Source organism: Clupea harengus, chromosome 20 (genome assembly GCF_900700415.2).
Source record: "Clupea harengus chromosome 20, Ch_v2.0.2, whole genome shotgun sequence".
NCBI lineage: Eukaryota > Metazoa > Chordata > Actinopteri > Clupeiformes > Clupeidae > Clupea > Clupea harengus.
In genome coordinates, this window is record NC_045171.1 from 20,366,781 (window position 1) to 20,380,033 (window position 13,253).

General features: G+C 47.3%; 1 protein-coding gene across 10 annotated transcripts in view; it reads right to left on the minus strand.

Annotated features, from left to right (window-relative positions):
- The window catches only part of atp8a1 (ATPase phospholipid transporting 8A1), a 137,013-nt gene that overhangs the window by 83,644 nt on the left and 40,116 nt on the right, over positions 1-13,253 (minus strand). For 6 of the 10 annotated variants that reach the window (XM_012833919.3, XM_031587287.1, XM_031587282.1 and 3 more), the window contains exons 7-15: positions 11,226-11,299; positions 9,173-9,242; positions 8,751-8,878; positions 7,642-7,753; positions 7,041-7,206; positions 6,553-6,558; positions 2,120-2,247; positions 1,379-1,456; positions 1,000-1,088 (exon numbers count right to left, since the gene is read on the minus strand). In XM_012833919.3, the coding sequence (XP_012689373.1) occupies positions 1,000-1,088; positions 1,379-1,456; positions 2,120-2,247; positions 6,553-6,558; positions 7,041-7,206; positions 7,642-7,753; positions 8,751-8,878; positions 9,173-9,242; positions 11,226-11,299 (851 nt within the window). Of the gene's footprint in view, positions 1-999; positions 1,089-1,378; positions 1,457-2,119; positions 2,248-6,552; positions 6,559-7,040; positions 7,207-7,641; positions 7,754-8,750; positions 8,879-9,172; positions 9,243-11,225; positions 11,300-12,051; positions 12,126-13,253 lie in introns of all 10 variants that reach the window. The other 4 variants (XM_031587288.2, XM_031587285.2, XM_031587283.1 and 1 more) reach the window with 3 other exon arrangements.

Below are 13,253 nucleotides of genomic sequence, written 5' to 3' on the forward strand. Positions count from 1 at the left end.
TCTCTCTCTCTCTCTCTCTCTCTCTCTCTCTCTCTCTCTCTCTCTCTAGTCTGCGGTGGACTGTGCGTGTTCATGCCATTCAGTGTCCCTCTGAATCATCCCTCAGCTGGATGCACTGTGGCATTTAACCAGACAGACACGACACAACACACACACACACACACACACACACACACACACACACCATAATAAAACACTGAACACAAACATCAGCTGCGTGTCACATCCTGTCCCAAAGGCAATCGAAAGCTGGGGTCTCATACTCATCCTAAAATGCCAATCACCCCAATTCAACTCCAAAAATCTATACACACACATACACCCACACCCACACACAAACCCAATGTAAACACACAAACAAACAACTGCAACTCCTAACTGACCCAAACGTTCACCCTTCAACATCGCCATCTCCCCAAAGAACCTCAGAAGTGCTCATCTCTCTACCACAGAAGTGCATTCATGCAAAACAAATAAATAAATCCCCCACCCCCCCCCCCCCAAAAAAAGTTATCTCCTCCCTTGGCCAAAAAGTCCGTTCCCCCTCTGCTGCGCTAGTTAAGGGGCTGTGCGTGCAGAAGCGTGTCGAGGCTGCTGTGATGTTTATTTATAGCGCGGCAAAGAGGGGTGGGGGTGTGTGGGGGGGGGGTGTGGGGGGGTGTGGGGGTTACTGATGCAGCCACTAATGAGCAGGCTGGGGACGGGACAGGACAGGCCGGGGCGGGGCAGGCCAATGCCAGATGTACACTCCGCTGTTAATGAAGGAGATGAGAAGTATGAAGGAGGAAACACACACACACACACACACACACACACACACATATATATATATATATACAGTTACAGATGCTTGATTCACACACACATACACAAGCACACACCCTTTCTAGCATCTGACATAACTATGTGGCACTGAACACATGTCCAAAGACAACATACACACAAATTCATAGAACACAAACATACACACATACAGTACACGAACACACACACACTTACCCATAGGCAACCCCAGCAATTGTGCACTTCTTGAATTGCATGACGTTACATGTCAGGGTCCCGGTTTTGTCGGAGAAGATGTATTTCACCTTTTTGATGTGGAGGAAAGTATGACACCCAATTAATATACTGTAGGATCTCACACACCACATCACACCAACACATACACACACACCACAGCTGTGAGATCACAGGTGAGTGAGAAAGGTGTGGAAAGAAAAAATAATCATCGACTGCCACTGCTATATATGAATAGTAAAACACTTAACAAGCACTTATAATTGGGAAAAAAAAGTTGCGAATGGCACTTTCTCTACAGTCTGTTCCACACTTAAACATCGTGTATGGAAGCTTTAGAGGCGTCATCTGAAGGGCTCACCTGCCCCAGCTCTTCGTTGAGGTTTGAGGTGCGTGCCATGGCCGGAGTGTTGGTGGGTTCATACAGCATATCAGTATCCTGTAAGGCGCAGAGACAGAGGCGTGCATGTCAGTAGTGAACACATTTTGGAATATTATTCTGGTGTCATGTTTTGATTGGCATGACATGATTGTGCGTTATTATCCCCTCTTGGAAACATTCCTTTTTTTTGATTGACATCTCAGATGTGGGACACACACACACACAAATAGATAATGAAACCACAGCAGAAGCTCCTTTAAAAGCAGACAGTCAGAAACACAGCAGCAGGGGAGCAGTGGCCCTTGTGTGTTGAGAGGGGCCTTGCCCCAAATTCAGTTTTGTCATCTTCAAATGGGTTACTTTGATAACGCTCTCCTCTCCCTCTCCCTCTCCCTCTCCCTCCCCTCTCCCTCCTCCCCCTCCCTCTCCTCTCCCTCCCTCCTCTCTCCCTCCCCTCTCCCTCCCCTCTCCCTCCCCCTCTCCTCCCCCTCTCCCTCTCCCTCTCCTCCAGATGCATCTGGCTGACTGGCTGGCCAGCTCTGCTACCATGGCCCTGCCTTGGGGATACAGGGAAACTGTGGCGCTGCAGATTCATCATGCGGCGACACAAATATCTCCGCAATGCACACACACACACACACACACACACACACACACACACACACACACACTTATAGACAGACTCACACACACACTCCCGCCAAACTACTGGTTACTCACCCAGTTGATGAAGAAGGCCTGGACGAACTTGATGACCTCCAGAGTCACCAGGAGGCTGATGGGGATGAGGTTGTTGAAGAGGATGATGAAGGTGAGGAAGTTGAGGCCAAAGTTAGCCGCTCCACCATCTGGACAGCCAAGAGGCCAGGGAGGGGAAAAAAAGGGGGGTTGGGGGGTGGTGGTTCACAGAGGGAGGCAGAGTGAGAGAAAGAGTAAAAAAAGACACAGAGAGAGAGAGGGATCAAGACAGAGAGAGCAAGTGAAGACAGGGAGTGAAAGAATGAAAGAAACAGAAAGAACAGGTGGGAAAGAGAGAGAGAGAGAGAGGTAGATAGAGAGCCACAGGGCCACGAAGACAGGAAGTGCCAGAGAGAGAAAGTGAGAAAAGAAAAGAGAAATCGAGCAAAAAGAGAAAGAGAGGGAGTGCCAGAGATGTGGCAGTTAGTGTGAGCAACTAACCGGGGGGGGGAAGGTATTAGCACCTCATCCCCGCCATAACCCCCCCCCCCCCCCCAAAGGTCATCACCACCAAACACCACAGGAGGCGTCTCCACAGCACAGGAGACGGCCTTCCCCTCCACCACCTCCACCTCCACCTCCACCTCCTCCTCCACCTCCTCAGGGGCGGCCGGCCTAGTGCTGTGCAGAAGCCATTAGCTTAGATTACACATCTCTTCCACCCCGCCTCTCCAATGAGCCTCCAACCAAACTGAATTTATATGCACTCCAATTAAGGCCCCCGTAATTAATCTCAGAGGATACGGCCGAGGCCCCGGCTCCCAAATTGAGTCATTATCATGGTAGCAGCAGCCCCGGCTACAGGGACCATGGGCCAACGCAACGGATTCCACCAAATGACGGTGTAAATAAAGATGGCTTTTTCTGGAGGGTTTCTTTAGTGTTGCTGTTACTACTGGGTCTTTTGCAGCAACAACAGGGAAGTCTGCCTGAGTCTTGACCTCTCTTGTTACGCAAGTTGTCTAGCAGAAATGCATGGTGGGGGAGGGGGGTGGGGGGCAGCATAACGTAAATATGTACGAGTAAACACTGACGACAGGAAGACAGAAGCTCTCACACACACAAATAAAGATGGGAGTGGTGGGCATTACCTGTCTGTGTGCATTACCTGTCTGTGGCTTTGGCTTGGCTGAGGTTGGTTGAGAGAGTTGCCCCTTCCTCAACCCAATACCTCCCTAAGCACTGTGCTGAGGAGGCAGGGGTGCCCTTTAAATCTCGGGGGGGGGGGGGGGTACGGGGTGTTTTCTCGTTATAAACATATCAAATTGAACTCAAGGCAGGGGTGGTAAGATGGTACCTACTGCTAGTTCTTCATGACTTAGAACACAGAGAGGGGTGGGAGTGGGGGGAGAGTTGACTTTTATTTTGTGATTTTGCTGGTGGTGAGAGGGGCAGAAGACAGCAAGGAGTTTGGATGTTCTGATGCAAAGGAGCGGGAGTCAGCCAAAAGCAAAACATCCTCCGACCAAGAAGGGAGGGTTATTCAACCAAAAGAGAGGGCGGCTTCATTCCTTTTCATCCTACTCGTGCTGGGAGAACAGAGGAAGCGGCTCAAAACCAGCAAATTCTCACCCAAGACAGTGCCTTGGCTTTACATGCTATACTGACAGGGCTCTCTATGTTAGAATGTGATACTCTCGAGTAAATTGAGATTAATAAGCCCCTAGAAAGTGGCTCTACAACATGCATGTAGATAACACTAAAAAAAAACACAACCAGGGCACACTTTCTTAAGCCGATTTGTATCTTTGTTTGACTGGCTCAGGGCCTAACCCCAAAAGGCTGGACATGTCACACTACATTAATGTAGCACCGTTTGGACGGATGCGTGCAGAGAAGCTAGACTGTGCTAAACGCCCCGCGCGGCTAACAGGCCTCTAAATGCTGGAGAGAAGCGGCGTGCGAGGGCGTGAAAAGAGCAGCTGCCTCGGCCAGCCGGCGAGAAGCTTGGTGCTGCCCGTGAACCGCTGCCATGCAGGTCAGCGCTTTGGTAAGTGTGCCAGTCAGCAAAAAGCATGGTGTGTGTGTATGTATATATATATATATATATATAGCACCAATATAGCCTATGTGTGTGTGTGTGTGTGTGTGTGTGTGTGTGTGTGTGTGTGTGTGTGTGTGTGTGTGTGTGTGTGTGTGTGTGTGTGTGTGTGTGTGTGTGTGTGAGAGTGTGTGTGTGTGTGTGTGAATGTCAAAGACAATGTGGCCTCACAGGTGTTGTGACTACATAATAAAGGAACACTCCTAAGATTCTCTCTCCCATAATCTGTCCCTCTACTACAGGAATGCTGGTTAAGATGGGATGGGACCTATGCCATGATGTGTGTATGGTGAGGGGGGAGGATGGAGGGGGGGGCAGGGGGTCAAAGTCAAATGAATTATTTATCACGCATAATCACTTGCCCCCTGACATCTGGAATACCCCCTCCTCTCTTTAGCATGTGACCCACTTGGAAGGCTGGAACCTTGAGCGGGCTCCATGCAACTCATTACATGTAATTTATGCCCAAACAACCTGAGCACTTTCTCTCCCCGACAGCTACTTCTCTGCGCCAGCTTCTAAAATACATAAAACGTACATGTATACATGTATACTTGTATACATGTAAGAGCCGAAGAACACCCTTCTCTTATTGTTTGCAAATACAGGATGTCGGAATGGTACAATCTCGTTTTCATGACCCAGCTAACACTAGCGCTAATGCTAATGCCAATAACGTGGCGAAAAGGCTGCCTCCCTTTCTTGGATGAGGAAAAAAATACAGAAATGAGCCTTAGACTGAGTCCCACTCCTTCAGAGGTAGACAATCAAGATACAGGATGGACAACCTGCTTTACACCTCCACTGTCTTTGGGGATGCGTGGAGCAACAGCTCTGAGTGTCATTGCTAATGCTACTGCTGGGGTGTCGATCAGAGTACAACACACACCCTTTCTGAACATACAAAATATATATCACATACATATAATTTACGAATATAATATAGTAAACCGTTCCGCCAATTGAGAATCCAATACATATCTATCATATGTATATCATTGGGCAAACATCCACACACACACACACACACACGCACACCTTCCTTAGTGAGCGCAAACAGTGGAGGTCATAAAACAAGATGGAATCAATTTGGACACAAACAGCCTTTTCCAATTCAGGCTTCTTTAAATACAGAGTAAAGTATGGTGGTGGTGACACGGTTATCAATTTGCAAGAGGCTCTCGGATCGCACGACACCCTTGCTTCCAATCTGTGTTTCACTGGGACAACGAAACGCCACGGCGACTACCCTTTTTTCCCCCTAGTTTGTCTCCCAGTTTATTTTCAGGAACCTCGCCCTTTTTGAAACATGACATCGTTGTCCTCAGTTGGACCTTATGTGTGTGTGGTGAGTGCCTTTAAAGCACATCTCCATCACTGCTGTGCTATACAGTGTTGTACAGTCCTCACTGGACAACAAAGCAGAAAAAGGTTCTGGCCGTCCGTGTTTATATCTGCCAGTGGCGGCAAAAAACATGGCACCGGTGGAGAGTGGGGGGGCTGATGTTGGACGTGTGTGTGTGTGTGTGTGTGTGTGTGTGTGTGTGTGTGTGTGTGTGGGGGGGGGGGGGGTTGGCTGCACAGGGTGACAGCAGAGGCATTTAGAAAATGTCACGGCTGGTCCCTGCGGCGTGTGTCTGAGGCATAGTGGAGTACTGAGCAGGACCTCAGCAGAGGAGGTGGTGGTGGGGAGGGGGGAGTCATCTCCCTCGCCTAAGAGAGACAAGGCCGAATGTGTCGCGTTCAATTTGTGGTGACGAAGAGACCTGGAGGGCTGGAGAGAGCCCTGTGTCTGTTTCTGTGTGTGTGTTTGCACCGGCATGTGTACGTGTATGTGTGTGTTTGTGTGTGTGTGTGAGTGTGTGTGTGTGTGTGTGCGCGTTTATGTGTGTGTGTGTGTGTGTGCTTGTGCGTTTGCGTTTGTGTTTGTGTGTGTGTTTGTGTGTGTGTGTGTGGGTGGAGAGGTTTTACATCTTTTGCTTTGGAGATTTGGGTGTGCGTGGATCCGAGGTCCACGCTTGCAAGGAGACCAACGTGTCACCAGAGAGATGGAGAGAGGAGGAAGGAGGAGGGAATGGGCAAGGGAACGGGGGAAATAACCCGTTCAGATTCAGGCACTAGAGAGGGTCTATCATACAGTCAGACATGTGAGAAGAACAACTGGAAGGGAGAGCAGGAGAGAAAAGAGCAAAGAAAAACCTAGCCTTGGATCCCTGGTGTATGTGGGTCCTTGGCAATTTACCCTTACAAAACCCGGGGGCAACCATTTTAGAGGGGGGGCATCATTTGGCTTAGCAATGCCAGAGCGTCGGTTAGGGGGTTAGTAAGGGTGGGGTCATTCACGGGATCGCCAAGGCTTTTAAATGGTTGTTACCTGGAGCTGTTAAAGAAAAATGACAAAAAAACAACAACAAAACAAAAAACAAATCAAACAGAACGTTAGAAAGAAAGAGAACCGAACCAAAGGACACAGCAGCGTTTGTGATATTCAACCATTTGCAGTCATTCAACATGTCACATGGCTATGCATGTCAATTTCTAGGTTTTTTTTCCTTTTCGTTTGCTTTTTCTTTAAAACAGGGAATTACACTCGGAATTCCACTTGAGTTGACACAACTCAAATTAAGTTTTTTTTTTTTGCAATGAATAACTTGCTTTACAGATGGAAATTTTGAAGGGAAAACACAGCAGAAAAAACATTGACGACAAAACACACACACACACATTGACAAAGGTATCAAACTCAAAAAAGGCCGCATGGATAAGCGGACGGAGACACGTGAGCTAGGTGGAGGAGAGCAGGAAGGGGGAGGGGGGGGGGGGGGGGGTAGATGTGAGGGCGGCTCAGCGGAGGGCTCTTACAATTGAGGTCCATGTACCAGGCGTTGTTGCCGTACTGGTACTTCCAGATGGTCTGGCCGATGGAACAGACCAGAGAGATGGCCAGGAGGCACCCGAACAGCACCAGGATCTGGAAGTTGGTGATGCGCTCCACGTTGGACAGCTTCAGAGGTGGCCGTGTGGAGTTCTGACATTCAAAGCAAAGAGGCAGAGGACATGACCAAGGATGTGGGGAAACACAGGACAACCTGCCTTGATGTAACTGATGTAGTCATTAACTGATAATGAACACTGCCGCAACAAACACCAAAACACACCGCTAAATCCAACAGCTGTGGGGTTTTGTCGGCTCTGTTTTGCGCCCATGGAGGACACGGGTTCGAATCCGGCCCGATATCATTTCTCCTGTCCACTCCCCAGCTCTACTCCCTCTCATTTCCTGTCCCACTCTTCACTGCACTATCGGTTAAAAGCCCAAAAATAAATCTTTAAAAAAAAAAAAAAAACATGCTCAACTGGTGTTTGTTGCATCATGGGATGTTTGACCACTGGTATTACATTCCAAAAAAGCATGTCACCAGAAGGCCCCTATGATGGTGGCTTTAGAGAATGGATGACTGACCTGCATGAGCTTTGTGTCGTGGCCCGTGTAGACCACGATGCCGTGCACCCACTGGGTGTTACGCAGCTGCGCCCCTCGCAGGAGGATCTGGTCCGGACCCAAAGGAACCGTGCTGCAGATGGAGAAAACAAGGGAGACAGAAAGAGAATGAAGAGAGAGAGTGTTTGTGATAGAGAAAAGGAGGATGAGAGAGCATAAGTAACAGACAGGCAGAGACAAATAAAGAGAAGGAGAGTTGAATTAGTGACAGTGACACGAGAAAGAAGAAACGCCAAAGAACAGTGGGAGAGAGAGAGAGAGAGAGGTAAAAGAAAGAATTGAGAAGTCAGTAGTGTGCCGGTGACAGAAAAAGACAAAGAAACAATCAAGAACAAGCCCCCCCCCCCCCCCCCCCCCCAAAAAAGAAACCAACTCTATTCCTGTCTCGGCCCAGCCTCTAGACATGCTGGGAGCTGAGGCAGAAGGGAATATGCCCCCTGAGAGCATCCTGGTGGTTCAACTAAAGGAGGAGGAGAGGAAGCCGTCCCCAGAGCGGAGACTCAGGCCCAGGGCAGCAGACCTCAGCACACAGCTGCACTCCGCTCTCAATACTGCTGCGCCTTTGCACAACGCAAGCAACACAAATGTTAGTTACGCAAGTCTTGCCCACAGATTTGTCTTTCTTTAAAAAAATAAGAGAACAAAAAAAGCGTGCACAGGGGTGATTTGTGTACAGAGACGATGAATGAGGAGGAATGTGTTAGTCAGAGCAAAGAGCATTTACAGATATGGTAAGATTGTTGATATTTGAGCTCAAAGCCAACTAAACTAGTGCACCCCTCCCTTCCGTTCGAATTTGGCAGTAGTGTCTAGGAGTAGAATAGCAGACTGCACCTCTAAATTCATCCCCGCTGCTGTCATACTAGGGAGGAGAAGATGTTCAGCTAGATAACGCTTCACTGAATCAGAGGCGCTTGATAGGCGTGGCCAATAGCCACTTGGCACTCTGAAACTTATCTGCAGCGGGCTTCATTATCTTGCAAGCAGCTGACACACAGACGGACGATCTTTGGTCAAGGATCCTCGCCCATTGAGTGTCATTCGCTCGGCACTTTGGCCTGGGCCCTCACCTGTGCCCGTCCAAGCGGATGTTCCCCACAAACTCGTACAGGTGCCTGTTGGGGCTCTCACACTCCATGCGGCCCGACAGACGCATGAGGCTGTCGAGGTCTCTAATCTCTGTAGTGATGCTGAGAGACTGGCAGGGACAGAAGCAAAGATACACACTCTTAAATAAAACATAAATAAGATATTCATTACAACAATGGAAGATCTGAAGAAGAACAGATTAAAAAAAAAAAAAAAAAAACTGGGTCAATGAATGTGCTATGCAGCTGGACATTATTAGCTTGTTATCTTCAACACCAGCTGTCCAGTCAGCTCCTGATGCACTGCTCTTTTGTTTTCATACGGCTGCTTCGAAGAAAAAATAACAATACATTGACGTGCTACACTTAACACACAAAAGGACATAACAACACAGAGGCCTCACCTGTCTTATTTTCAGGTTGGTTTCTCCATCCAGGTTGGAGGTTTCAATGTAACACATTCCTTGCGGTTCACTGGTTGGGAGTGAAAGGCAAGATTACGCAGGGCATGTGGATACATGTACGCACTAGCATTATGTTACCATCCATTAACGCTACGGCTACTCCACAGTGCTGAGAACAACAATGGACCTGAATCATTAAAGAAAGACTATGAACATAGAACACTACTTGAATGGATGGTTTTGGATGGTCACACTGTAAATACAGATTTCATAAATAGATTTTTTTTATCAACAATGCTAATCCACAAACAAATCTGTCAACGTCATCTGTTAACACCATACACAATAGAGAGCCAACTCAAACAGAACAACTGAACACACCACTTCCACAAACAAAGGCAATTCTATCAGTCATTTATCAGTTGTGTGGCATCTTACGTTGGTCAGTCATGCTCTCTTGAAAACAGGCATGCTCTCTTGAATGTGTTTCATGTAAAGCAACACTCATCACAGCACACACATACAGTACGTGCATGTGGTATAGTATCCTATGAAACTAGGGTTAGTGTTCATAGTATTGGCATGAACATATAGCAGAGTATGTTATGAAACTAGGTCAGTGTTTATAATGTAACATGTACAATATAGTATGTTCTGAACCTAGGATGACCTTTTAAAGTCTAATAGTACATATAGTGTAGCATTTTATGAAAGTAGGATGAGCATTTAAAGTCTAATAGAACATACAGTGAAGTATGTTCTGAACCTAGGATGAGCTGTTAGTATAGTAGTATGAGTATGGTGTGGTATGTTAGGGTCCGTGTTTCTCTCAGTCTTTGTTTGTGTTGGTGTTGAACCCAGCTGTCCTGTGAGTGGAAGCCTCGCACATGCAACTGGGAAGTGGAGAGAGCAGCACAGCACAAGCGTCACAGCAGACGAAGGGGTGTTCAGCTGGGCACGAGACAGTTTGAGACAGTGAGACAGTTTGAGGCAGCGAGATAGCGCTTAGGGTGCCAACAGCCACTGCCTCCTAATTCATCTGATCGGATGATGTATATGTGTGTGATGAGCTCCCCGAAAGAAGAAATGTAGCTAAATTAATTGCCCGTATATTTCATACTTAACGGGTGACCGTGGGGCATTGATTTTCTTATTCTATACATCTGCTTGCTGCAGTGTGCTGCCAACACTGTCTAGAGGAAAGCTGGAAAACTATGCTCCACATTAATCTATGGGCACCTCGCCAAGGGCTGCTACATTGCACAAAGCCATTCCATTTCAGACCACAACAGAGTAGTTCCATTAACAATGCAGCACAAATAAACAGCCCAAGTATCTATGACATTAGGAGTGGTTTAGGAGGGGGGGAAATACGTTTTAAAACATCAAACCACCCTAGATACAGATTGGAAGCAGACTAGGCAGGGGGGAATGGTTCACTGTTGCAGCACAGTGCACTTGTGCTACTGTTGAGATGTGACAGCATGCAATGAGTCACATCGCAGATGTGGTCTCAGCTTGTGTGGGGCCAGGCAGCTGAGGTTGAAGCCATGCATTGTCTACGACACGGAAACACAATCTGCCAACCGAGTCAAAGGGTCCCTTTCTTTTAAGATGGGCGAAGAAGAAGTGCTTCACCCTGACTTGTGCTTGGCCGGGTGGCACACAATACTGCTGCTATACAGCACGCTGCTGATGTTTTTCTTAGAAAACATCAGCCTGGATATAGAGCATCAGTACGCTTTCACAACATTGACATTGAAAATTCATTAACAGACAAACTTTTGAGATAACAGAGAGGGGAACTGATGCCCAATTATGAATTCAGTCTAGCAGTTCTAACGGTTTGTTTATGTTTCCCTACTCAGTGAAAACTATGGGTGAAGTGGGAAATGTCTCTGTGTTCAGTTATCAGTGATGTGCATTTCTAAATCTGAGCAACCCTCTCTGTTTATTCCCACAGGGAGTGCTCTTGTGATGAAAATAAGGCGTCTCTTGTCCCATGCCACTTTCCCACAATTCCCCCACGGTGCGCTGCAGTGCCGTTCCTGACCTGGACGACAGAATGACGAGGTCTGCCGGGAGATGATCCCCGTTGGCCGCTTTGACTATCTCCCCTACCGCCACCTTTGGCGTTACCCACGATGCACCAGCAGGGAGTGGGACAGAGCGTGGCGGAGTTGATCGCAAACAGAAGGACGATTGTTGAGGATGAGGAGGCGGAAGAGGAAGAGGAGGAGGGCAGAAGAGATGGAAAGAGCGTAGGTAGACACACACCAAGACAGGGAGGAAGAGAGACAATGCTTTTAGTCTACAGAGGTAAAGAACACAATGTCAAACCCACAGTCGTTTCATTCAGTTTTGGTCTTCTGTTTTGTTTTCAAAAGCCATCAGAAACAAGTCAGGCTCCATATCAGGTTCACAAATCATGGACCACTGATGATCCACAAAAACAATAAACATGACGCTGAACTGGATCAGTCAAATGTACAGGTTGGACTGGATTTGGAACTGAAATACGATCAGCACATGAGGCCTGACTTGCTGAGGGCCACTGAAAAGGAAAGGAGAAAGACAGTCTACAGACACTGCTGATCTGTGCTGCCCAATGATAGAGCACACCCCTGAAGGAAGTGATGACATCCCACAAATGCACCTCTCACTGATCTCCTCCAACATTCCCCTCAGTATGAAACATACTGCTTTAATAGGATAGTACATCTTAAAGTTCAAGTTCATGTCATACAGTGCTATATTTTGTTTTTAACTTCCTCAGCATTTTAGGGCTGAACCATCACTTCCTCTGCGGAGTGGAGCGCGAGAGCAGTGGGGGCCGGACACGAGAGGGACTCCCTGGGACTTGAGCAGTGGTCCTGTACCTGGATGACAGCAGAATTACGTCTGCAGGTACGTAATCTTTGCTATTTACTTTAACTATATCTCCCACCACAACCTGCAAGACAAACACTGGTTATGGTTAGGTCATTTTCTGAGGAAAAGTTTTTTTTTCACGTATTAAAATATAACACCCCTCTCCTGCCACTGCCTCTTATTCCCTTAGACTGGGTCATGAGCGAAAACATCTTAAAAATGTTGAATCCTGGCAATTTACACCAATTTTACAATTTCATGAGATGCAAACTGCTTCACTGCATGGGTGCCAAAACTCAATTTTTGCAATATGCACGATGAAACAAGAACTCACAAACATTATTAACAGACCATCACTGTGGAAGTTATAGCCCCTGCTTAATGAACAGGTAAACAACATATAGACAACAAAAGGTGTCTTCCTTTTACTTCTGAGCTACAGGTATAACCTCTGTGTGTGTAAGCAGAGATACTTACCTCCCATTCCAGGCTTTATGTTCCTGTGAGTTTACAGTATGAGACTCGAGGCGGCTGAACACTTCAATTCCCCGAGAACCAGCAGTGAGCACACTGCACAAAGGCTGAGCGACCTCTACGCAGGCTATGTACAGTGAAGCCATCACAGTACTTACAGCACTGGTGTCTGCTCACAACTCCTTCTGCTCTGCACCTGCTTATTATAGGCCCTGCGCTTCCCTGACACATTAATTAACTGGCCGCTTTTTTTTTTTTAAAACACACTGACAGTGAAAGCTGCACTCTGTCACAACCGCCCCATCATCTAGTATAATCAGCTGAGGAATGTACATAAACTGAGTGTGGGGGAGGGGGAGACAATAAGGATACTCTGTAGTGAATGTATTAGTTACAGGGCGTTTAGTACCCATTACCTGGCATTGCAGGGTTTTACCATGAGCGTAATTGTAATGCAATAACTGTAACAAATACATATATCTTACATGTCCATTATATAGTGTTTCAGTACAATGTCATTCTCGCGTAGGAGCATAATGTTACAGGCTCCTAACCCCAACCCTAACCCTGAAATATCCCTTACCCTAACTTGAACCCTATACTTATCCCAGTGTGGGCTATTCCATAACACAGACATGGCCAGCCATAGCCACTCTTAGGGGGCTCTGCTTTCGCTATGGGCAGTGAGCCAGCCAGTGGGCCAGACAGTGTCTGACACTGTCCACGAATGTAGCAC